Source organism: Ctenocephalides felis, unplaced genomic scaffold, assembly GCF_003426905.1.
Source record: "Ctenocephalides felis isolate EL2017-DRISC unplaced genomic scaffold, ASM342690v1 CF-g0.4_SCAFFOLD_01492, whole genome shotgun sequence".
Taxonomy (NCBI): Eukaryota; Metazoa; Arthropoda; class Insecta; order Siphonaptera; family Pulicidae; genus Ctenocephalides; species Ctenocephalides felis.
In genome coordinates, this window is record NW_020537646.1 from 6,292,442 (window position 1) to 6,313,577 (window position 21,136).

The 21,136-nt window shown below is 29.0% G+C and overlaps 7 protein-coding genes across 9 annotated transcripts; 4 read left to right on the forward strand and 3 right to left on the reverse strand.

The window, feature by feature from the left end:
* The first annotated feature begins 18 nt into the window (after positions 1-18).
* Positions 19-755, forward strand: LOC113371575 (ribosomal protein 63, mitochondrial). 2 transcript variants are annotated; one of them, XM_026612211.1, is made up of 3 exons: positions 19-76; positions 225-476; positions 537-755. In XM_026612211.1, exons 2-3 carry the CDS (start codon positions 306-308, stop codon positions 681-683), a joined length of 318 nt encoding a protein of 105 aa, XP_026467996.1. In that variant the 5' UTR covers positions 19-76; positions 225-305; the 3' UTR covers positions 684-755. The 2 variants fall into 2 exon arrangements, with proteins under 2 accessions (XP_026467996.1, XP_026467995.1); XM_026612210.1 differs by lacking the exon at positions 19-76 and having other exon boundaries at positions 175-476.
* A 643-nt stretch (positions 756-1,398) lies between these two features.
* LOC113371564 (transmembrane protein 134) lies at positions 1,399-2,514 on the forward strand. Of its 2 annotated transcripts, none has more exons than XM_026612197.1 (2): positions 1,399-1,902; positions 1,971-2,514. In XM_026612197.1, exons 1-2 carry the CDS (start codon positions 1,742-1,744, stop codon positions 2,320-2,322), a joined length of 513 nt encoding a protein of 170 aa, XP_026467982.1. In that variant the 5' UTR covers positions 1,399-1,741; the 3' UTR covers positions 2,323-2,514. The 2 variants fall into 2 exon arrangements, with proteins under 2 accessions (XP_026467982.1, XP_026467983.1); XM_026612198.1 differs by having other exon boundaries at positions 1,399-1,883; positions 1,973-2,514.
* A 398-nt stretch (positions 2,515-2,912) lies between these two features.
* Positions 2,913-3,782, reverse strand: LOC113371569 (diphosphoinositol polyphosphate phosphohydrolase 1). The gene is made up of 4 exons (XM_026612204.1): positions 3,511-3,782; positions 3,295-3,450; positions 3,124-3,224; positions 2,913-3,052 (listed from the first exon to the last, which is right to left on the reverse strand). The coding sequence occupies exons 1-4, from the start codon at positions 3,607-3,609 to the stop codon at positions 2,950-2,952; spliced, it is 459 nt and encodes a 152-aa protein (XP_026467989.1). The 5' UTR covers positions 3,610-3,782; the 3' UTR covers positions 2,913-2,949.
* A 476-nt stretch (positions 3,783-4,258) lies between these two features.
* On the forward strand, positions 4,259-9,295 carry LOC113371540 (DNA topoisomerase 3-alpha). Its single transcript, XM_026612167.1, has 18 exons — positions 4,259-4,518; positions 4,629-4,838; positions 4,934-5,029; positions 5,194-5,350; positions 5,419-5,589; positions 5,753-5,928; positions 6,052-6,191; positions 6,349-6,491; positions 6,747-6,958; positions 7,049-7,275; positions 7,372-7,486; positions 7,580-7,766; positions 7,911-7,977; positions 8,062-8,186; positions 8,258-8,356; positions 8,491-8,761; positions 8,838-8,965; positions 9,048-9,295. Exons 1-18 carry the CDS (start codon positions 4,375-4,377, stop codon positions 9,218-9,220), a joined length of 2,841 nt encoding a protein of 946 aa, XP_026467952.1. The 5' UTR covers positions 4,259-4,374; the 3' UTR covers positions 9,221-9,295.
* Positions 9,296-9,374: 79 nt separating this feature from the next.
* On the reverse strand, positions 9,375-12,039 carry LOC113370370 (venom protease-like). Its single transcript, XM_026611036.1, has 9 exons — positions 11,979-12,039; positions 11,242-11,484; positions 10,981-11,135; positions 10,786-10,895; positions 10,566-10,730; positions 10,311-10,440; positions 9,936-10,067; positions 9,749-9,812; positions 9,375-9,660 (listed from the first exon to the last, which is right to left on the reverse strand). Exons 1-9 carry the CDS (start codon positions 12,037-12,039, stop codon positions 9,554-9,556), a joined length of 1,167 nt encoding a protein of 388 aa, XP_026466821.1. The 3' UTR covers positions 9,375-9,553.
* An 896-nt stretch (positions 12,040-12,935) lies between these two features.
* On the forward strand, positions 12,936-18,772 carry LOC113370371 (AP-1 complex subunit beta-1). The gene is made up of 14 exons (XM_026611037.1): positions 12,936-13,337; positions 13,873-14,043; positions 15,294-15,609; positions 15,738-15,928; positions 16,051-16,233; positions 16,304-16,486; positions 16,566-16,952; positions 17,027-17,240; positions 17,384-17,595; positions 17,710-17,960; positions 18,021-18,147; positions 18,215-18,349; positions 18,421-18,595; positions 18,678-18,772. Exons 1-14 carry the CDS (start codon positions 13,230-13,232, stop codon positions 18,770-18,772), a joined length of 2,748 nt encoding a protein of 915 aa, XP_026466822.1. The 5' UTR covers positions 12,936-13,229.
* Positions 18,773-19,043: 271 nt separating this feature from the next.
* On the reverse strand, positions 19,044-21,106 carry LOC113371559 (GPN-loop GTPase 1). Its single transcript, XM_026612190.1, is given in 8 exon segments — positions 19,044-19,165; positions 19,335-19,419; positions 19,486-19,618; positions 19,678-19,907; positions 20,043-20,239; positions 20,517-20,781; positions 20,783-20,895; positions 21,035-21,106. Coding segments are annotated over 7 exon segments (1,071 nt in total). The 5' UTR covers positions 20,873-20,895; positions 21,035-21,106; the 3' UTR covers positions 19,044-19,094.
* Positions 21,107-21,136: the final 30 nt, after the last annotated feature.

Genomic DNA, 21,136 nt, shown 5'->3' on the forward strand with positions numbered 1-21,136 from the left:
CAATGCTTTTTTTCGGAACGAACTTTGGACCAACGACTTAGTATACATTTTAGAGATTTATACATCTATTATCTATGTAAGCAAATTTAATGATTTTTTTGTCATAATAATATAAACCGACGACCATTTAAATCATAATTCATTCGGTTTTAAATTAACAATAATAGTCAAAATCCAAACAAATCGTTGACAGTTGTCACATGTCAAATTTGCTTATATTATAGGTTAGTTTAATCAATGTGCAAGGGTGCTGAAAACTGATCCAGAATTCATTAGTATTTGGTTTAATAAATTTTGTAGCAAAAATGCGTATCTCTCAAATGTTACTAAGGTTTAAACTTCCAAATGGGCATATTTTTAGAGGAAAGTATCGCCTTGTTAAACCAGTGAGTAACCGATCATTAGAAACTTTGCGGAAAGATTATGAACGAGAAGAACAAAACATGTTCTATTTGAGGCATCCGTACCTCACAGAGGTATGAATTTGTGCTTAATTTATAATTAGCGATAAAATTAACGTATATTTTTGGAATTAGGAACAATCTGCAGGACATGCAAAGGCTTTAGGAAAGACGACTTCTAAAATTGAACTCTGGAATAATACTAAACGTTTACATTTTAAAGATCATGTTAGGATAGAAGATCGATTGAATCATTTAAAGGTTTCAGAAGCATGGGAGTGAAGCTAATACTTAGTTACATTATATAGCAATTTAGTACAAATGTTTTGATTTATCTGAAATATATTCTAATGAAAGCACTACATTTTCTTTCAGTTATAAAAATATATTGTGCTTTGTAAGCTAAGTCCATTTTTATTACTTTGTTACTTTTATTACTAGATTTAGTCTTTATGAGATCATTCTATTATAACAAAAGTATTTAAAATAGGACTAGTTACAGCTCTTAACCTAAGTTGAACATTTATAAATAATAAGTGTATGGGCCGAAGACGTGAATCAATAAATAAAATATGTATAGCTCCCAATATAGTGTGCACAAATACTGAGTATAATACTATATAGTAATAATAAAGTGTAGTCAATGAAATAATAGTTCATTCATCCCTATAGTTCAATTCAATTGTATGAATTTTCAATATTACAAATGTATCAAATCAAACCATGCCTCAAATCAAATAAGAAATAATGAAGATGCAAAACTAGATTAAGAGTGACTAATTATTAAATCTTTTATTAATTAATATATAGCTATTTATACACAGCATTACATAATTGATTAAAATGTTTGTGTTCTGTATTCTTTAATTATTGTTTATTAAATTAAATTTAGGCAGTATAAACTATAAAAATATAAAGTCAATATAATATAAAGTAAATTTGATAAGTTTAAAATTTTCGTGGAGTTATTCTCATTTGCGTTTGCGTGTGTATGATGCGCGACTTAATTCCCGAGTCTTGTACAAGACAAAACGTTCATAGTGCAGTGATGGATGCGCAAGTGTGAAACTTAAAACCTAATTAATGGGTTTAATACGAGGTTTTAATTAATAAATAATGTTTTATAAATTGAGATAGAAAGTACAAAAAAATAAAAAAATGTAAATTAATAGAACTTTTGATAGTTCAGACTAACACATTGTGACATCAAACACAATTGCCCGACAATGCATCAAAATTGTTTAATGGTTAATCATGATTTTATTAATAATACTTGAGGAATACAGCTATTTTTGGTAGTACGCTAAATTTAAGTGAATAAATGCATCATATTATTTGAAATGGCTACTGCATCTGGTAGTAAAAATCAATATTTTTCTATTGACGACGCATTTGAAGAAGAAACCGACGAAGCCATCAAAATATACGGCTTAAGTAACAGCAGATTACAATCCTGCGAGAGTATTTCAAATGCGGAACGAGGTTTTTGCAACACAAATAGGTTGGTTATTAATATACTATTACATTTGATATGATACTTCATTCATACTTGATTCTTTAATATTGCAGAGGCTTTAAACATGTTGCAGATGATGCAACATCCAAAGATAGTGATTCATTAATACCTGAATATGCATATCCAACAAGTCAAGTAGGAAATGGATACTGGTGGCAACATCCTAAAATACAAGAGAATTGGAAAACAGTTTTGTCAGCTGTAATTTTGTTACTAGTTGGTATTATATTGTTGTCATTGGGGATAGTGGCTATGTTGAGGCCGGAAGACGGCTTACATTGGGCAGTATTCTTATTAGCTGGCCTAATTTGCTTCATACCTGGCGCTTACCATGTGGTGTATATTTGGCTTGCCGCTAGTGGCAAGAGAGGTTATGATTTTCACCATTTGCCTTTATTTACATAAATATACAACAAAGACTACTGGTTTTTAACATAGTGAGCGAACTTCTAAAATGTAATAATTTATAATATGATAATTACAAGAAGGCAACTATTTTTTCTACAGGAATGATATTTTACTAATAATGTGTATTTGATAACGGTTAACAAACCCAGGATAGCCATGAGATAATAAAAGTTAAGCTAGATCTCCCAATTATAATATTTTTCTTTAATGAGTGCAATATATTTGTGAATGACTTGCAGTATAGTTATTGCTCCACAGTAAATACTTTTCAGTATTGCTCTCTTGATTAAAGTCGCATATTACTTTTGAATAGTTATGAAATAAGAATGAGTACTTAAATGCAACTAAGGTAAATGAAATCTATATTTTATGAACAGGTGATCCCAAGGCTGACTTTATGCTAAGATACTAGAATTTTTAATGTGTTCAAAAAGTGTGAATTTGGATTAGTTGATACTTAATTTTATGATTAGTAGATATTGCAACTAATATTATAAATTGTTTCACAAAAGTGTAGCAATGTATCAATATAAAACTCATATTGCTGAATTAACATTATAATATATTTTACATTTTGTATTTCAAATTGAGTGCTGTTATAATAAATATACTCTAGATGAGAAATTAAGCGATAGCAGCTTGTTTTGTATGTCTAAGTTCTTGAAGGTAATGTCTTTGAGTCGGTTTATGCAATTCAAGCTGAACCAATGCTTCATCTATTGAGAACCTAAAAATATGTAAAGATCAATTAGAAGGTACTATTCAAAAACAAGCAATTCTGAGTGCCTTTGAATATACCATTGTCGCTTACGTCCTATTGACCGTGAGTCTTCCCATTCTGCAAGTTCATGAGTTACTGTCATTACAAATACTTCAGTCCTGTGCATATGTTCCCGATTCTACAAATAAACAAAATGATCATATTCTGCAAATCAGTTATTGAAGAACATTGCTTTCTATTTATAGTACCTCAAAAACACCCAGACTCCGTCCTAACTTTCCAACTACGCCCGCTTCTTCTAATACCTCACGCAAGGCAGTTACAGAAGGTTCTTCCTCTGGTTCCACGCCCCCTCCTGGGACAATCCACAAGTCGGGATGTCTTGACGATGTTACAAGCAATACCTGTGTTTTCGTATGTAATTAGCATCAAGTACTGTACTTGTACAATAAAACATTTTTTACCTCAACTTCGGCTTCGGACCGCACGCAAATACAAGCAGCTCTCCTTCGAAAGCCTTCATCATCATATATCCTAATCGAATTTGGCTTTTCTTTGACCATTTTTAACAAGTAAACTTATGATATATGATAATATATTTAACAAAAATATATTTTTCAATGACTAAATTAAAGAATCACCAATAAACGGTGAATTATTTAACATTTAAGATACGGCAGCCATGATTTAATAAAATATAGTACTTGATACTTTCAATAACATATCTATATATTATTATTGTTTAATAAAATAAATACATTAACACTAATCTATCACTATTGTATCACGACAAAAACACTAAAATATACACACCAATTAAGTAAAATATTTTCGAAAACTAGCTTGTTAAAGTATGAAACGCATCCATGTTGATTTGCAAATGGATGGAACGAAACGATTTAATATTTAATAAGTAATAAATCATCAAAGCACCGAGATTTGCATATCAACAACAACATGACATTTATATGCATTGTAAGAATTTTGGTTTTAGCAAATTTACAGCAATCACCAAAAATTATCTACACAATCAACTAGTCAAGTTTTTTCTGACAAGAGACGAACCACAGTCAATCAATTTTGACAAACAACAGGTGTTGCCACAGATGAGTGAAATGACTTATAATTCTTGTATGGTTATGTTTCAACTTCAAAGCGAAACGTTTTTTGCAGTTTGACAGTTCTGGAATAAATAAAATGGTTTGGTTTGACGGTTTACCCATTTATAAACCATTTATAAATGAACTTAAAAATGTGATTATAAACATTATTTTAATTTTAACAAATCAGTTCTTTATTATCGAATATTATTCATAGATGTGATATATATGCCGCCGATTAATATTTTAATTAGATTTTATTCGAGCAAAATATTCGAGATAACAACTAAGATGAAATACTTAAATGTCGCTGAGAAAAATGATGCTGCGAAAAATATTGCTAATATATTATCCAAAGGCACATCAAGGAAGGTTTGCTAACATAATATATGCTCTCATTTAAACTCATTGTTAGGATGTATACGCAAGTAACATATTTTTTTCAAGACTTATTTTGATATTTTTTTATATAATTATTTCAGCGTGAGGGACGTTCTGTTTACAATAAAATATATGAATTCAACTCAAATGTGCTTGGGCGTGATGTAACAATGATAATGACTTCTGTATCTGGACATTTATTGAATTGCGCATTTGACCAATCTGTTAAAGGGTGGCAAAGTTGTGATCCTGTGAAACTCTTTGATGCACCAGTTTATAAAGTTTGTCCAAAGGACTCTCTAAATATAAAAGTAGGGCCTAATTAAATTCTCAATGCTGATAATAATATTGTTATATTATAATCAGTTGACATTGTAGTTTTAATCATTTTAAATTTTTATTGTAGGCAACATTAGAAAGAGAAATAAGAGCATGCTCTGCTTTAATAATTTGGACTGATTGTGATCGAGAAGGAGAAAATATTGGATCAGAAATAGTTCAAGTAAAATATTTGAATAAAATAGTAGATAACAATTAACATACATTTATATATAGTTTTTTTTCTTAATTATTTCAAATTCCTATTGCAAAACTAATAAAATTAGTTTTCAGTTTTTATTTTATATTGTTTGTTATAAAGTATTATCAATTATATTTAAATTTTAGGTATGTAAGGCTGTTAAAAATAATATTAAGATATATAGAGCAAAATTTTCTGAAATAACTAGTACGTCCATAAATAGAGCTCTTCAGAATTTAACAGATATTGATCAGAATGTTTCAAATGCAGTAGATGTTCGTCAAGAATTAGATCTTCGAATAGGTAGTAAAAATGCAATATACAGATTGATGTTCAAGAATGATGAATACAATAGTAGAAAATTATTGCAGGAGCTGCTTTTACAAGATTTCAGACTATGCAATTACAAAGAAATGTTTCAAGACATGTATCAAATCAGTTAATCAGTTATGGTTCTTGTCAGTTTCCGACATTAGGTTTTGTAGTTAAAAGGTTCAAGGAAAATGAGGACTTTATCCAAGAGTTTTTCTGGAAATTAAAAGGTAAACACTTGCATTTATATGGATACAAGAGCCTTAAATAAGATTTATCAATATTGATCATGTCTTGCTTATAAATAAATAAATGTATGAATTGAAATTATTTGTGCAAAACTGTCTTTGCAAGTGTTTATATATATATCATAGTCAAAATGATTACTTTCAGTGATTCATACCGTTAAAGACTTGTCTGTGGAATTTAAGTGGAAAAGAAATCGCTTATTTGATGAAGGTACTTGTATTGATTTATATCACAATTGCACTTCAAACCCTGAAGCGAAAGTCCTTAAAACTGATGGGAAGCGAAAAACGAAATGGAGACCCTTACCAATGGATACTGTAGTAAGTTAATACTAAAATTCATAGTATTACTGTTATTTTAGAATGTTTTCCTTTTATCAAACTGCTTTATGTGCTGATAATATTTTTTATATATCTATAAAAATATATATTATTATATTTAAGGAATTTGAAAAATTATCTTCCAAAAAATTAAAGATAAATGCAAAAGAAGCAATGAAAATAGCTGAGAAACTGTATACGAGAGGTTTTATTTCGTATCCTAGAACTGAGACAAATATTTTTCCCAAAGACTTTAATTTAAGGTATTTCTTATTGGTTATATAATTTTTTGTAACATTACTTTAATTTAATTTTATTTAAACACATTTATACTTGTTGAATCTATTTTGAAGAGTATACTGAAATTTTAATGAGTTATTATTGATATGCTGAATAAATAGCATTTTTTAATAATTTTAGTCAATATGTAGAAAATCAGTGTGATGATTCCCGTTGGGGTGAATTTGCAAGGAAAATTTTGAATAATGGCGGGCCTAATCCAAGACAGGGAAAGAAGTCTGATCAAGCCCATCCTCCTATTCATCCAGTTAAAGCTGCATCAGGTAAAATTATAAATGAAGTTAATAAACTATCATCAATGTAATCTTCTGCTAATAATCTGTTTCACAATAAATTGCAAACTTAAAAGATTAGCACTTCTAGATTATTCTACAACTGATAATGAGACTGTAATATGTCTATAATTTTAGAAGATATATCATTTTCAAATTTGTAATTTTTTTTTTTTTGTAGTTATTTAGGTTTTATTTACATATTTGCTTTACTTAATTTTATTTAATTGAAAATTGCGTTCTAAGGATTGACAGGAAATGAAAGTCGTGTGTATGAACTTATTGCTCGCCATTTTTTGGCTTGTGTTTCTGCTGATGCTGTCGGCTTTGAGACCAGTTGTGAAATTGAAGTAGGTGGAGAGTTTTTCTCAGCTACTGGACTATGTATATTAGAGAAAAATTACTTAGAAGTTTATGTGTATGAAAAGTGGAATTCTACAGAGATACATAATTATGAGGTGAGTTTGGAGAAAAATTATTTGAGAATTGATATTCAGCAAGAATTCAATAAATCAATGCTCTGAAACTTTATTATTTTGAATTTTAAGGTAGGACAAAAGTTTACACCAACGAGTATTCATTTAGATCCTGGAGTCACCACACCTCCGCCACTATTAACAGAAGCCGAATTAATTGCACTGATGGATAAACATGGCATAGGTACCGATGCCACTCATGCAGAACATATTTCAACTGTGAAAGACAGACTTTATGTTGGAGAAGGAGAGGACAGGAGATTGGTACCCGGTATTCTTGGCATGGGATTAGTGGAAGGGTAATTTCGTTTCTACCATGATATATATTTAGATATAAATATATATATATATATATATATATATATATATATGTATTGTGTATCTTTATATTTTAGTTACCAAAAGGCAGGTTTGGAAATGGCAAGACCGGATCGCCGCGCTGCTTTGGAGGCAGATTTAAAATTGATATGTGAAGGTCGCAAAGATCCTAATGAAGTGCTTCGTCTACAGGTAGTTAAGTTATTTTACAACAAGTACGATTACAAAATAGAATATATTTATTACTTATTTTCTTTCAATTATATGTGAATTTTTGTTATGCAGGTTGCTATTTACAAAGAAGCTTTCATTAAAATTGTTCAAAACTATAATGATTTAGAAAGAGCAGTTGTGGATCGATTTGAAGATCGCGGTTTAACTAGACGTGAACCTAAAGTTCCATATAGGCCTGAAGGAGCAGGCCCTCCGGCGAAATTAGAATTTAAACCTTTTCGGAGGGATGATGATGACGGTAAAACATTTTCGTAAATTATATATTACATAACGAGAAATTCATAATTTTTTATTTATCTCAATTTTAAACTAATATATCGAAAATATATTTCAATGGTATTATTTGTTTTTTGATGTAAATTGTTTTTTTTTTTTTGTTTAGATGATAGTGGATTTGGCGGACATGGAGGTGGTGGCGGAGGCGGTAGCGATAACAGACGTGGTGGTGGGTATGTATAATTTATTATTTTGTTGTGATAATTTATCACAATTAGAGTCAGAAATAAACATACTTCTGTTTATTTTCTTTTCAGTGGTGGCTTCTCTAATCATTCAGAAACAAGAAATTCAACAAAAAGTAATACTTATTCAAGTTATCAATCTACATCAGGTGCATATTCCTCTGGTTCATCTTCACGAGTTACCAATGATAATAGAGGTAACAATTTGTTAATTAAGTTTTTGAGCATATGAAGTATAATAGTGTGTTCTCAATTTTATTATTTGCAGATAATTCCTTTTTCCCAAATAAATCAGATGACAAAACTAGTTCACATGGTGGTGAAACTGACTTTAATATAAATGATGATTTTGATTGTATGATTACAGGTAAAATTATTATTAATTTTGTTGAAATATTAATAACTTCTACAAATATTATACTATTTTTTATATTATTTTCCTGTGTTTTTTTTTCAATTTTTAATTATAAAATTTAAAATTTACTATATATTTTTTTTCAGATATGGATTGGGACGATAACTTTAATGAAAATGGTATTGTTGACAGCAGCATACAACAGAACGATAATAGCAACTCAAATTACAGCAGTACCAAATTTACTCGCAATTATAAAAGTCTAAGGGCACAAACGGAAAATAAAGACTTTTCAACTAATCAGAAACAGACATATGGAGGAAACAGTTCCAGCTGGCATCAAACTAAACATTCTAATAGAAAGCAAAATGATGAAAAAGAGGTTTTATGCAGTGGCTGCCAAGAACCAGCTAGAAAGTAAGAAAAAAAATTTTACAATCATGATATACTCCTGCATATTTTATACTGAGGATTGTTGATTGATATTTTTTAGACAGACTGTAAAAAAAGAGGGTCCAAACAAAGGTAGAAAATTTTATGTATGTCCCAAACCTATGGAACAACAGTGTAAGTTCTTTGAGTGGGCCGAAGATGAACCTGAGCATGATAGCAATGAATCAAGTAAGCACTAAAATAAGGAAAAGTATACATTTTTAAGATATAGAGATATACAAACATATATGCTATGTAAATTTTATTATAGCTAACAACTGGTCAAGTAAACCTTCAAAGTCCAGAAAGACTTCAACAACAGTTTCAAAGAGAAAAACAACTTCTAAGGCAACTGGTACAAAAACTACTTCAAAAAGAAAATGTGGCCAATGTCGACAGGAAGGACACACAATTAAAAATTGTCCAAATATTAGCCATGTATGATATCTCAAATGAAAAATGAGACGGTAATAATTGTTTTAATTTTTTTTAACATGAGTTTTAAGCATTACATTTTAAAATAACACTATATATGTATGAACATATGTATATATATATATATATATATATATATATATATATATGACTCAGTGAAAGGAAAATGTAAATACTACCGTAAATATTTTGTTTGTATCTGAATATCTATTTATTGAAAATTTGTTACTTTGTTAATTGATTTTTTATGTACAGTATTAATTGTAGTTACATTTTTTTAATTTCATGTAAAGAATTATCTATCAAAAAATAAATGTATGTAATATAAGCCCCAATAAGACTTCAATCCGGCCATACAGTATCCACGATCCATTGTTTAGCAAAGGCAATCCTAGTGTACACTGCAGGTCTATTAATGACACCACATGCTTTTCCAAATGATGTAATTCCTAGAAATAATAGTTAAAGAAAAATATCAAAACTTAATGAACTTGTACATATAATTTTTATTAACTAACTAATAAATATGTACAATACCTATAATATCATACATGCAGTATGGCGATGTTCTGTAAACTTGAAGTGGGCCTCCAGAGTCACCCTAGAATGGGTATATTTTAATCATTTCGAACGTAAATGAATAATTGTATCATCATGAATTTAGGATAATTGTATCATCATGAAGTAGGATAATATAAGAAATCTGCTTTATTAGAGCATATACCTGACATGTATCCAATTCTTCACTGTGAGATCCTGCGCATAATTGTATCAAATCGTCTATACCTCGTCTCAATTCACGATGTCTACTAAAAGATTGATTGCATTCGGATTGAGTGAAAAATTCTAATACTACCTAAATAAAACATATAAAGGTCAAAGTTAAGAATTGAGAAGTTAAAAATTATTGAAAACAATATTGTCTAAGTATAATAAAAAAATATTTTCAGACATACTGTTGATGAACAAATATGATATTGTATGCGAGTGGACTTACTTGACATATACAATTTATTTATATAATCAGTCAATATTGCCGTTGTTCCGAGACTATTTTCCTAAAGTTAAAATAACAATATAAAGAAAATATTGGACGTACCTTCATCAGGATCTCGCTAGCATTACCTTCGTGCTGCGTATGGCCCCAGCCAGTTGCTATAGCTTTTTTATGAGTGATTTCATTATTTTTTGGTAAACAGATTGGTATTACTTGCTTGTTTAAGTTCACTCTGAATACAAAAATAGAAAGTAAAATAGTCATTTTTATTCAGGTTATGATGATAAAACTACCAAATTGATTCAAGTTTTTATTGATTGCTATGTAGTGCTAGATCAAAATGCATTTTGAACTTACATTCTATCCAATTTCAATAATCCTACATCATAATATTTAGAATTGGGCTTATATTCTGGATGCCTCAATCTTTCTGAAACGGTGAAGAGTTGAGAGTATTCGAAATTTTTGGGTGTGCCTGAATCAAAATCTGTAACACCCAACTGCACGAAATTCACAGAACCTCTGAAAAGTAGTTTTCGTTAAACGGGAACAAAAAATAATATTATGCTGAACTTACAAATTTTTGTCATAAACACAATGAGCTGCCGTTAAGACAAAGTTATCACTGATCAAAGAACCTCCACATGCCCAAATTATATTGTCTTCTTGGCCATAACCAAGACGCGCCTGTAATGAATTAGTACAACTTAATATTCTTACAAATTATTGATTGTACATATATTTAATATATTGTTTATAGATATAAATATACCATGTGCGGAAATTCGCGGTTTTGAGCTTTTTTTCCGCCTACTATAAGGGGCACTACCGTGTGTCCACATCGGTTCACGAGGACCTTTTTTGCAGAATTTGTTAGAGTGGGTGGAGTGATTTTTTCGCAAACTAAATGCGAATATTCTATACATTCTGAAAAGTTAAAAATGTAATGTTATTACTATATACTACCAAATGGTGCCAAATAAATAGATCATATCACATTTATATTTTTATTTTTGAAATTATTTGTCTTAACTGTTTTCCGCTTTGTCTTCGCCACTACCAAGAGGTCTAAGATTTTTGCAAGGATTTTCTTTTTTCTCTGAATTTGGTTGTGTTTCTGGTGCATCTTCCGATGTTGGGCAACATACTAAATGGCTTAGTTCACCAGCGCAGAAAGTAGGACTCGAACCAGATACAATCAGACTTTGAATAGCGGGACAAGAAGACAAATTCGAACAATCACCATGCCGATTATCATTAGTTGTGCATGTTTCGCCTTAAAAAACAGTCTATTGAGTTTTTTATTGCAAGTTTATATTAATTCGAGAAATAATACCGCTTAAAGTCTATATATATATATATATATATATATATATATATATATATGTATATTTTTAACTTATTTGTAATTATCGGTATGGCTGATTGCGCAAGTTATCATAGGTCGCGAAGACTAAGATAAACACCTAATCAATCATCTTTCATATACATTTAAATGCTGTTTTTCCAACAAATGCACTAAACATTTTTAATATAAATATGTATTGAACAATTTTTCAAATTAAATACCTTATGAGCCAAATGAACTAATGGGTATCTAACGAAAAAAAGACAAATTATATATGTACCTGTGTTGACTATAAAAATATTACGTTTGTAAAAAAATATTTAGAGAATTTTATGTATGAAACTCATATAAAATAATATTTGAAAATGTATTTTTCATTTTGGTATTTCACAAACAAAACAGTATGACAAAAAATTACTGACCTCGCACATGAGTTGATTGCAGAACAACACCAAAAATGCAGAGTAGTTTCAAGCTAAACATGTTATTTTTATAAAATAAATATATAAAACCTAAATTAACGTACACATTATTGATAGAATTTTAGAAATATTATTGACTGATGTTTATATGATAGGCATGCTTATATATGCGCTTATAATGGACATATGTATGTAGTATATAAAATGCTTAAATTAACAGATTAAAACATAAATACAGCAAATATAAATTCAACATATACAATTGCGCGCATACACAAACATATTTGAGAAGTATATTAGTGAGAAAACAAGTTTTACCCAACATATTTAACGATTACCATACACATCTGAAATATTATAAATTTAATTTATGATTATGTATGACATAAGTTAAAAATTCTTAGAACATTATACAAATACAAATACATTCTTTTATGATTATTATTCCGTACATTTAGTTAAAAAATGTTCAAATTTGTAACTGTTTCATCCAGAAACTTACATGCATTTGTAAGTATTATATTTTTGTTATCTAAACGAAAGGATAGGGGTCATAGATATATGGACCACAACAATTTAACACAAAGAAACTATAAAATTATTAACTTGATAAATAAAAATATAAGATTTTAAGATTTTTTGTAATATATATTTTATAAATAAAATATATAAAATATAATTTATATTTGTTTTTAATAATGCGCATGCATTTTCACTATTTCTTATAGTATACTAGTGTTGAGCATATTTTTAATTTTAATAATAGTGAATGCAGATAATTTCATATTTCAAATTTAAAATATTCAACAATTTATTTATATATTATTCTCAAACGGATTTGATTATAATTTCAAACAGAAAAGCCGTTAAAATTTTGACAGCAGTCGAACTGTCAAAATTGAGCGGTGTGAAGTTTTTCAGTTTTAGAAGGAGAGAGAAAGCAAATACGCTTGCGTATGGGTTGGGTGACGTTGATTAAGCTCGAGATTAATTTTCGAGTTTTAGTGTAATATACAATATTTCTTGATTACTTGTGAGATCAGTGTAATGAATACGTAAAAGCAGATTACAATAATTCTCCGTATTTCAAATATCGGCACGATAAGTTATACTGCCTCACCAGCAATATCGTGTATTGATTGACTGCTTGACTTCTTTAACACCGCCAACTAATTATTTAAATTGTGCATTTATCCTGTCAAAGGGATATTATCGTATAAAATTAATTATTTAAAAAGCAATAATAACAAGATGACAGATTCGAAATATTTTACGACTACAAAGAAAGGAGAAATATTTGAACTTAAATCTGAGCTCAACAATGATAAAAAGGAAAAGAAAAAGGAAGCTGTGAAAAAGGTAATTATTCCAAAGTGTTTCTGCTTTTAATATCATATATACTAAAACAATCATTGATTTTTTTTGTTTTAAGGTAATCACTTTTTATGGATTTATAGTTTTGCAATTTTCTAATTTTTTTTCTTAATTAATGTTCAATAATTTATGAGAGAGAACTTATTTTTTTGTTTTACGAATACAATATTTTTAACTTACTTTTAACCATCAACAATTCATTGTACTGCGAATATCATTAATATAAAAAATGCTCATATCTTTGCTTTTTGTATCTGAGAATCCGCCCACATTGGTCATGAACATAAAAAAATTCTTTGATATGGAAATCTTGCAACTATGTAATGTTTACACATTTCAATTCACATTTTTCAAATACATGTAGTTTTTTTTCAAATTATTTGAATTTTAGACATAACATGTATTTTCTGTGTCTTTAACAAAAATGACCGTTAGCATATCATATATACAAACATACATATATTTCGAAAAGTTATCAAAATTTATTCAGATGAATTTTTATATGTGGATTCTTTTTTAGGTCATAGCGAGTATGACAGTAGGAAAGGATGTATCGGCACTATTTCCAGATGTTGTAAATTGCATGCAAACAGATAATTTGGAATTAAAAAAACTTGTCTACTTATACTTGATGAATTATGCAAAATCACAGCCTGATATGGCTATTATGGCTGTTAACACATTTGTAAAGGTAAAATATGTAAATTTATTTTTGGATAATTTTATAATTCACAACTTCAGTTACATTATTTTGTTTCTCTAGTTACACTTCATATCATTTTCTTTTGCCATGGTAATGTACTTTAAAGGAAACTCAATTATTTACTTAAGATTAATATATTATAAAATATATATATATATATATATATATATATATATATTACTGGTTTACATATTTTTTTCACCTCGGCATACAATTATAAGATGTATTCAATATTTTGGGCCAATATTTTTATGTATTGAGAAAACATTTCATTTTCTTATGTTTTTATTCTGAACTTACATTGGATGATATATTTTTCAAACATTAAAATTGCAAGTTAGTTCTTATTTAATAATGCATTATTAGAGCATGTTTTGAATTCAATTTTGAAAATTTCGATATATTTAATAAATCCAAATTTTGCTAATAAACCTCACATGTTTATTCTGAAATGATTTTTTACTAAGAATTATTTACTAAAAGAAATGTAAATAATTTTTAAAGTATACCTTTAATAACTTCATAGAATATTACTGTGACAGACTATTTCTTTGTCAAAGAACAAGAAAAATATATATTTTGTATATATATATATATATATATATATATATATATATTATAATTACAATCTAATATATACATGTATATTGCATGATGTACCATATAAAAATATTGATCAATGTACACTGATAATCGTGTTATTGTTTGATTATTAGTTTTTTTTTTTTTTAATTCTGCTGAAAAAGGATTTGCCTTCAACCCAGCTTGCCAAGGTAAACAATACTCCATGACTAAAATACTTTTACAGCTTTGAGATCATCGATAGATTATAATAATTATAATAACAATAAATTCATTAGTACGATTACCATATATCAATGTATTTGCATATGCATAAGAGCATATATTTATATACATATACATATAAGCAATTTCATGAATACATACCATGGCATTTGATTTTTTTTTATTTATTTTTAGTAAATATAAATTAATACCATTGTTAATTCAGCTTTTTTTTACTTCCTTGAAATGAATGAAGTGTACATTTTATTTTTTCCATGTTTATTTTACTATGTATATAGTATGCACGTTTCACTTAGTAAAACACATTCCACATCTTAGTGATGCAATGACACAAATAGTTTTATTGCATGTGGATGTTCTTTTTAAACTAGACCGTGATTTCATATACTTCTTATATTTATGATTTAATATACTTATTCAACATTTAATAGGATTGTGAAGATCCCAATCCACTAATTCGAGCTTTGGCTGTTCGTACTATGGGTTGTATCCGTGTTGATAAAATAACTGAATATCTTTGTGAGCCTTTGCGTAAATGTCTGAAAGATGAGGATCCATATGTCAGAAAAACAGCAGCTGTGTGTGTTGCTAAGTTATATGATATTTCATCAAGCATGGTAGAGGATCAAGGGTTTTTAGATCAGTTGAAAGATTTATTGAGTGATTCCAATCCAATGGTTGTTGCTAATGCTGTTGCTGCTTTGTCGGAAATAAATGAAGCTAGCCAGAGTGGTGTACCACTAGTTGGTAAGCAGTTATGATAAATAAAACAAATTACTATGTATAGTTTTTTCAACTTTTTTTAAAATTTACCATCTTCAATTCCTTTCACTATTCTAAATAATTTTCTAACATTTACTGAACATTTTTATCAGAAATGAATTCAGCAACTATCAACAAACTTTTGACTGCCCTAAACGAATGCACAGAGTGGGGTCAAGTGTTTATTTTGGATTCTTTAAGCAACTATAGCCCCAAAGATGAGAGAGAAGCACATAGCATTTGTGAAAGAATTACTCCAAGACTTGCACATGCAAATGCTGCTGTTGTACTCAGTGCCGTTAAAGTAAGACTATCAGCTCAAGTATTAGCTGTTCATAATGATTTTGAACTTTAATATATAATTTACTGAAAAAACACATTATGTTCCTTATAAACAATATAGATTATTTATTATTTGACTTGTAGGTGCTGATGAAGTTAATGGAAATGTTATCTGGAGACACAGAATTCTGTGCAAATTTGAGCAAGAAATTAGCACCGCCTCTTGTCACATTACTAAGTTCTGAACCAGAAGTTCAATATGTTGCTTTGAGAAACATCAATTTAATTGTTCAAAAACGACCGGATATTCTAAAACATGAAATGAAAGTGTGTGATAACGTCTACATAATAAATTATTATTCTCTACAAATCTCTACTAATGTTCTTTTAATTTTAGGTATTTTTTGTAAAATACAATGATCCAATATATGTCAAATTGGAAAAATTAGACATTATGATCAGACTTGCTTCACAACACAACATTGCACAGGTTCTCAGTGAGTTAAAAGAGTATGCTACAGAAGTTGATGTGGACTTTGTTAGAAAAGCAGTCCGAGCTATTGGGCGATGCGCTATTAAGGTGAAGCATTGAATAATCTATAAACATTTTATTTTTACGATTTTCTAATGTAACTAAATTGTTCTGAATTATTAATCAGGTTGAGCCTTCAGCTGAGCGTTGTGTATCAACATTATTGGATTTGATACAAACGAAAGTGAATTATGTAGTTCAAGAAGCTATTGTTGTAATAAAAGATATATTCCGCAAATATCCAAATAAATATGAAAGCATTATAAGCACTTTGTGCGAAAATTTGGATACATTAGATGAACCAGAAGCTCGTGCTTCCATGGTATGGATAATTGGTGAATATGCAGAAAGAATTGATAATGCTGATGAGTTGCTTGATAGTTTCTTGGAGGGATTCAGTGATGAAAATGCTCAAGTACAATTACAGTTGCTAACAGCTGTGGTAAAACTGTTCCTTAAAAGACCAGCTTACACTCAGGAATTAGTACAACACGTTTTAAGCTTAGCCACTCAGGTAAATTAGAAAATAAAAAAATTCTTTTAGAAAATTTTATAATTTGTTTATAAAAACGTTACATATATATGCAGGATTCAGATAATCCAGATTTACGTGACCGTGGTTTTATTTACTGGAGATTATTAAGTACTGATCCTGCAGCCGCTAAGGAAGTTGTTCTTGCAGAAAAACCACTTATTTCAGAAGAGACAGATTTACTGGAACCAACACTGCTCGATGAATTAATATGCCACATCAGCTCATTAGCTTCAGTGTATCACAAGCCCCCTACAGCATTTGTTGAAGGTATTTTACAAAATGTTTATATATTATTTTGTTACTTTACAAACTAGTTAGCTTAAAATATATCTTTCTTATATTTTATGCTATTTCGAAAGTTGTATTTAACATCTATTTGCGGAACAATACTTACAATTATTATGGTACAGGACGCGGAGCCGGCGTGCGCAAATCTTTGCCTTCTCGGGGCGTTGCTTCAGAAGATTCTACAGTCACAAACACTGCCGAAGTTATACCTAGCCAAGATTCATTAATTGGTGACTTGCTTTCTATGGATTTGAATCCGCCAAGCATTCCAGTTGCTCAAAACATTCCAGCTTCAAGTAATATAGATCTCCTAGGAGGAGGTTTGGATGTACTAGTGAGTGATAAAAAACATTTATTATGATCTTGGTTTACGATATGCTTTTAAACTGATTTAAGAAAAATTAAAAGCACTTTTTACATTTCTACAAGTGACCTTTTGCATTTGCAGCTAAGTACATCAGATGTCAATTCTACTAATAACATCGGTAACTCTGGACTTCTGGGAGAAATATTCTCTGTGGGATCAGCTGGCCCTTTTGTTATACCAAAAGCATTGTGGTTGCCAGCTGAAAAGGGCAAAGGTTTGGAAATATATGGAACATTCTCCAGGAGAAGTGGACAGATTTACATGGACATGAGCTACACCAACAAAGCAATGCAAGCTATGAGTGGTTTTGCCATACAGTTGAATAAAAACAGGTAATAATTATTTTTTAATTATATGATAAATGATTTATTTAATATTACTTATAATTATAGCTTTGGTCTGGCACCTGGTGCACCATTACAAGTTCCGAATTTGCAACCATCACAAACATATGAAACATCATTGGTTCTTGGAACAAATGGAGTTGTTCAAAAAATGGAGCCATTAAATAACTTGCAAGTAAGAAATAAATTGTATATTTGTAGTTTTCAGTACAACTGAATTAAATGTGCATATCATTTTACAGGTGGCCGTAAAAAACAACGTTGATGTATTTTATTTTGCTTGTCAAGTACATAGTCAAGTTCTGTTCACCGAAGATGGTTTACTAGATAAACGTGTTTTCTTGACTACTTGGAAAGACATTCCAGCTGCTAATGAAGTATGTAGTTAATTTTTATAAATCTATCAATTTGATGAATTGGTATTATTCTTATTTATTTATCAAAATAGGTTCAATATTCATTGAGCGGCTTACAAGGAAATGCTGATTCAATAGCTCAGAAAATGCAACAAAATAACATTTTTACAATTGCCAAGCGAAATGTGGAAGGCCAAGATATGCTTTATCAATCACTCAAGTTAACAAATAATATATGGGTTTTATTGGAACTGAAATTACAACCAGGTAACAGCATTTTTATAAATATAACCAAGTTATTACAATTTTATAAAAAAAAGACAAATTATGACCATCTATTTTTGAGCAGGTAATCCTGATGCAACATTAAGTTTAAAATCAAGATCTGTTGAAGTAGCACCATGCGTTTTCCAAGCATATGATAGTATCATTCGATCTGCTTAAAAACATTAATGTATTATACTTAGTTATTAATTATTGTTATATATAATATTATGCATAAAATTCAATGGTAAACAAATACTATATAAATATATCATGTTATATATAATCTTGCTATCTTTGATTAATATTCGATCTACATCCATTTTGTTTTTCTATAGATCATATACTATTTATTTACTAACAAAAAATTTATGATATATTTTGAAATATTTTTTTAAATTAAATATGATTTTCAAATAAACAAATTTATTTAAATATAAAAAAACATTTTATTGTCTTAATTTTATTTTGAATACATAAATAACATTTGCCAGCTTAAAAATCATGTTTTCTTAATACCATGCTCCTCTAAGAACTTTTGAAAAGATTCTGCCTCCTTGATTTCGTCATCATCTAAACAATAAAAAATATCATAAGCAAATACTGATTAATTTGAACAGAACATAATAAGACAATTGAACCATGCGCTTTAAAAAAAAAAACTTTTATAGTTTAAGAAAATTTCAGTAACACATTAAATCATTTTGAAAGGATGTAGTGCAATCAACATTTGGATTCAAACCTATTTCTACTCCTTCCTCATCATCTTCATCATCTGAAGAATTTGCATTTTTAAGGAAAACTTCAGATGTTGTACTTGGCACACTCTGTAATAAAAAAAGTAATATTGCATGTAACTCAATCAAAATAAAAATAATATTGCAATAGCTTACATTAAAAAATCCAGTTAATGAAACTTCTTTTCCTTTAGAATTCTTCAAAGTTTCCTTCAAGTTGTTTTCTAATGCGGACTGCTCTTTTTCCAATTTATTCTGTTTCATTTTCTCATACTCAACTTTGTACACACTAAAATTTCAAATATATATTATTTCCAAATTTAGTAGCTTGCACAAAAAAGCACATACTTTTCATATTCTTGAGCAGCATCTTCTAATTTAGAAAAAAATTGATTCAGCCCCACTCCAGTCAATGATGATACTCCACACACACTTAAATTTTGATAAAATTCATCAAGAACAAGAGACATAGATCGTGTTAAGTTTCCCATATAGCTTTTTTCAGTTTCTAAGGCTTCTTGAAATATTTCAAAATCTTGCATCCAGTCAATTGCAAAACTGTGATCAACTATGTCAATCTTTGAATAAATTGTAATATAAATTAAATTCAATCCTAAGTTATTTATTGGGATGAATTTAATATATAAATGAATCTGCAGAAACAACTTAGCAGAACATATTTAGTATGCTAGGGTTTGGAATATATAACTTACTTTATTCATTACCACAATGAATGGAAGTTTTGATTTATACAATATTGAACAGGCATAAAGCATATTCGACATAAATGTAACTGGACTAACACTACGTGCTGTATCCATTACATAAACTATCAAAGTCGGAAAGTGAGCAGCTAATGCTTCTGTAATAATTACACCTGATGCTGACCAAGTGAATACTTCAATTTGCCCTGTAACAAACAACGAAACATAAATATAAGCACAATTTATAAACTATTAGAAAAAGTGGCAGAACATGATATAGAAGAAGAATAGCACAAAACTTCTCAGTAAAATATATAATAAACATAAAAATAATTGGTTGGACGAAACTCGAAAGGTGTAATATATATATATATATATATATATATATATATATCATATCAAGTATTTTTTGATAAAACCATGCAATAGAGGACACAACTTGTTCTATTATTCTGTTACATTAGCTAGCAATACGAAATTTACCTGGAGTATCGATAATACAATATTTATGACCATTTTTGCCTGCAGTTTCTATTAACTCTATAACTTTATCAAATTTGGTTGTAAATAAATTTAAAGCTGTGACAATGCCACCGTTTGGACCAAGTCCATACTGTTTCATTACTTCTTTATAATTTACAGTATCCCTTATATCAATGTGGGAATGGTAAGGAGTCTCATTGCAAGCTGGATCTAAGTTTATCACATACGGTTTATATTGATCATATTTGTAGGAAGAGAGCTTTTTTGACAAACGAGGTTTTGCCTGAACCTGCCATTCCCAATATTATAACGCATGTTGGTTTATTATTTGGATCAGGCTCTGCAGCTTCTGCCATTTTTTATTGATAAGTTAAATTACCTAAAATGCAATAGGTGAATTTTATATATAATAATTATAACGTTATCTTTGATGAAAATAACAACACGCAATTCATAAACAATTTAAAAGTACGTAGTTCTCATTATAACCTATGAATTATTTTGTATTTGTACATAACCTCAATAACATTCTGATTGGATTAAAATGGCGTTGAATCAGCTGTATAGTCAAGGTCACATATATTTACTTGGCAGTGATGACAGATTTTTAAGTCAAAAAT

Excerpts from the sequence above, each read along its gene's own strand:
- LOC113371575 (XM_026612211.1), top strand. The coding sequence starts at position 306 with ATGCGTATCTCTCAAATGTTACTAAGGTTTAAACTTCCAAATGGGCAT. Across the intron at positions 477-536 it reads GGCATCCGTACCTCACAGAG|GAACAATCTGCAGGACATGC; the intron begins GTATGAATTTGT and ends TTTTGGAATTAG.
- LOC113371564 (XM_026612197.1), top strand. The coding sequence starts at position 1,742 with ATGGCTACTGCATCTGGTAGTAAAAATCAATATTTTTCTATTGACGAC. Across the intron at positions 1,903-1,970 it reads GGTTTTTGCAACACAAATAG|AGGCTTTAAACATGTTGCAG; the intron begins GTTGGTTATTAA and ends TTAATATTGCAG.
- LOC113371569 (XM_026612204.1), bottom strand. The coding sequence starts at position 3,609 with ATGGTCAAAGAAAAGCCAAATTCGATTAGGATATATGATGATGAAGGC. Across the intron at positions 3,451-3,510 it reads GGTCCGAAGCCGAAGTTGAG|GTATTGCTTGTAACATCGTC; the intron begins GTAAAAAATGTT and ends ACGAAAACACAG. Across the intron at positions 3,225-3,294 it reads GGAGTCTGGGTGTTTTTGAG|AATCGGGAACATATGCACAG; the intron begins GTACTATAAATA and ends GTTTATTTGTAG.
- LOC113371540 (XM_026612167.1), top strand. The coding sequence starts at position 4,375 with ATGCCGCCGATTAATATTTTAATTAGATTTTATTCGAGCAAAATATTC. Across the intron at positions 4,839-4,933 it reads AGGACTCTCTAAATATAAAA|GCAACATTAGAAAGAGAAAT; the intron begins GTAGGGCCTAAT and ends TTTTTATTGTAG. Across the intron at positions 6,492-6,746 it reads TCCAGTTAAAGCTGCATCAG|GATTGACAGGAAATGAAAGT; the intron begins GTAAAATTATAA and ends TTGCGTTCTAAG.
- LOC113370370 (XM_026611036.1), bottom strand. The coding sequence starts at position 12,039 with ATGTTTAGCTTGAAACTACTCTGCATTTTTGGTGTTGTTCTGCAATCA. Across the intron at positions 11,136-11,241 it reads CGAAGACAAAGCGGAAAACA|AATGTATAGAATATTCGCAT; the intron begins GTTAAGACAAAT and ends TTAACTTTTCAG. Across the intron at positions 10,896-10,980 it reads ACCGCGAATTTCCGCACATG|GCGCGTCTTGGTTATGGCCA; the intron begins GTATATTTATAT and ends AATTCATTACAG.
- LOC113370371 (XM_026611037.1), top strand. The coding sequence starts at position 13,230 with ATGACAGATTCGAAATATTTTACGACTACAAAGAAAGGAGAAATATTT. Across the intron at positions 16,953-17,026 it reads TTTTAAGCTTAGCCACTCAG|GATTCAGATAATCCAGATTT; the intron begins GTAAATTAGAAA and ends ATATATATGCAG. Across the intron at positions 17,596-17,709 it reads GAGGAGGTTTGGATGTACTA|CTAAGTACATCAGATGTCAA; the intron begins GTGAGTGATAAA and ends TTGCATTTGCAG.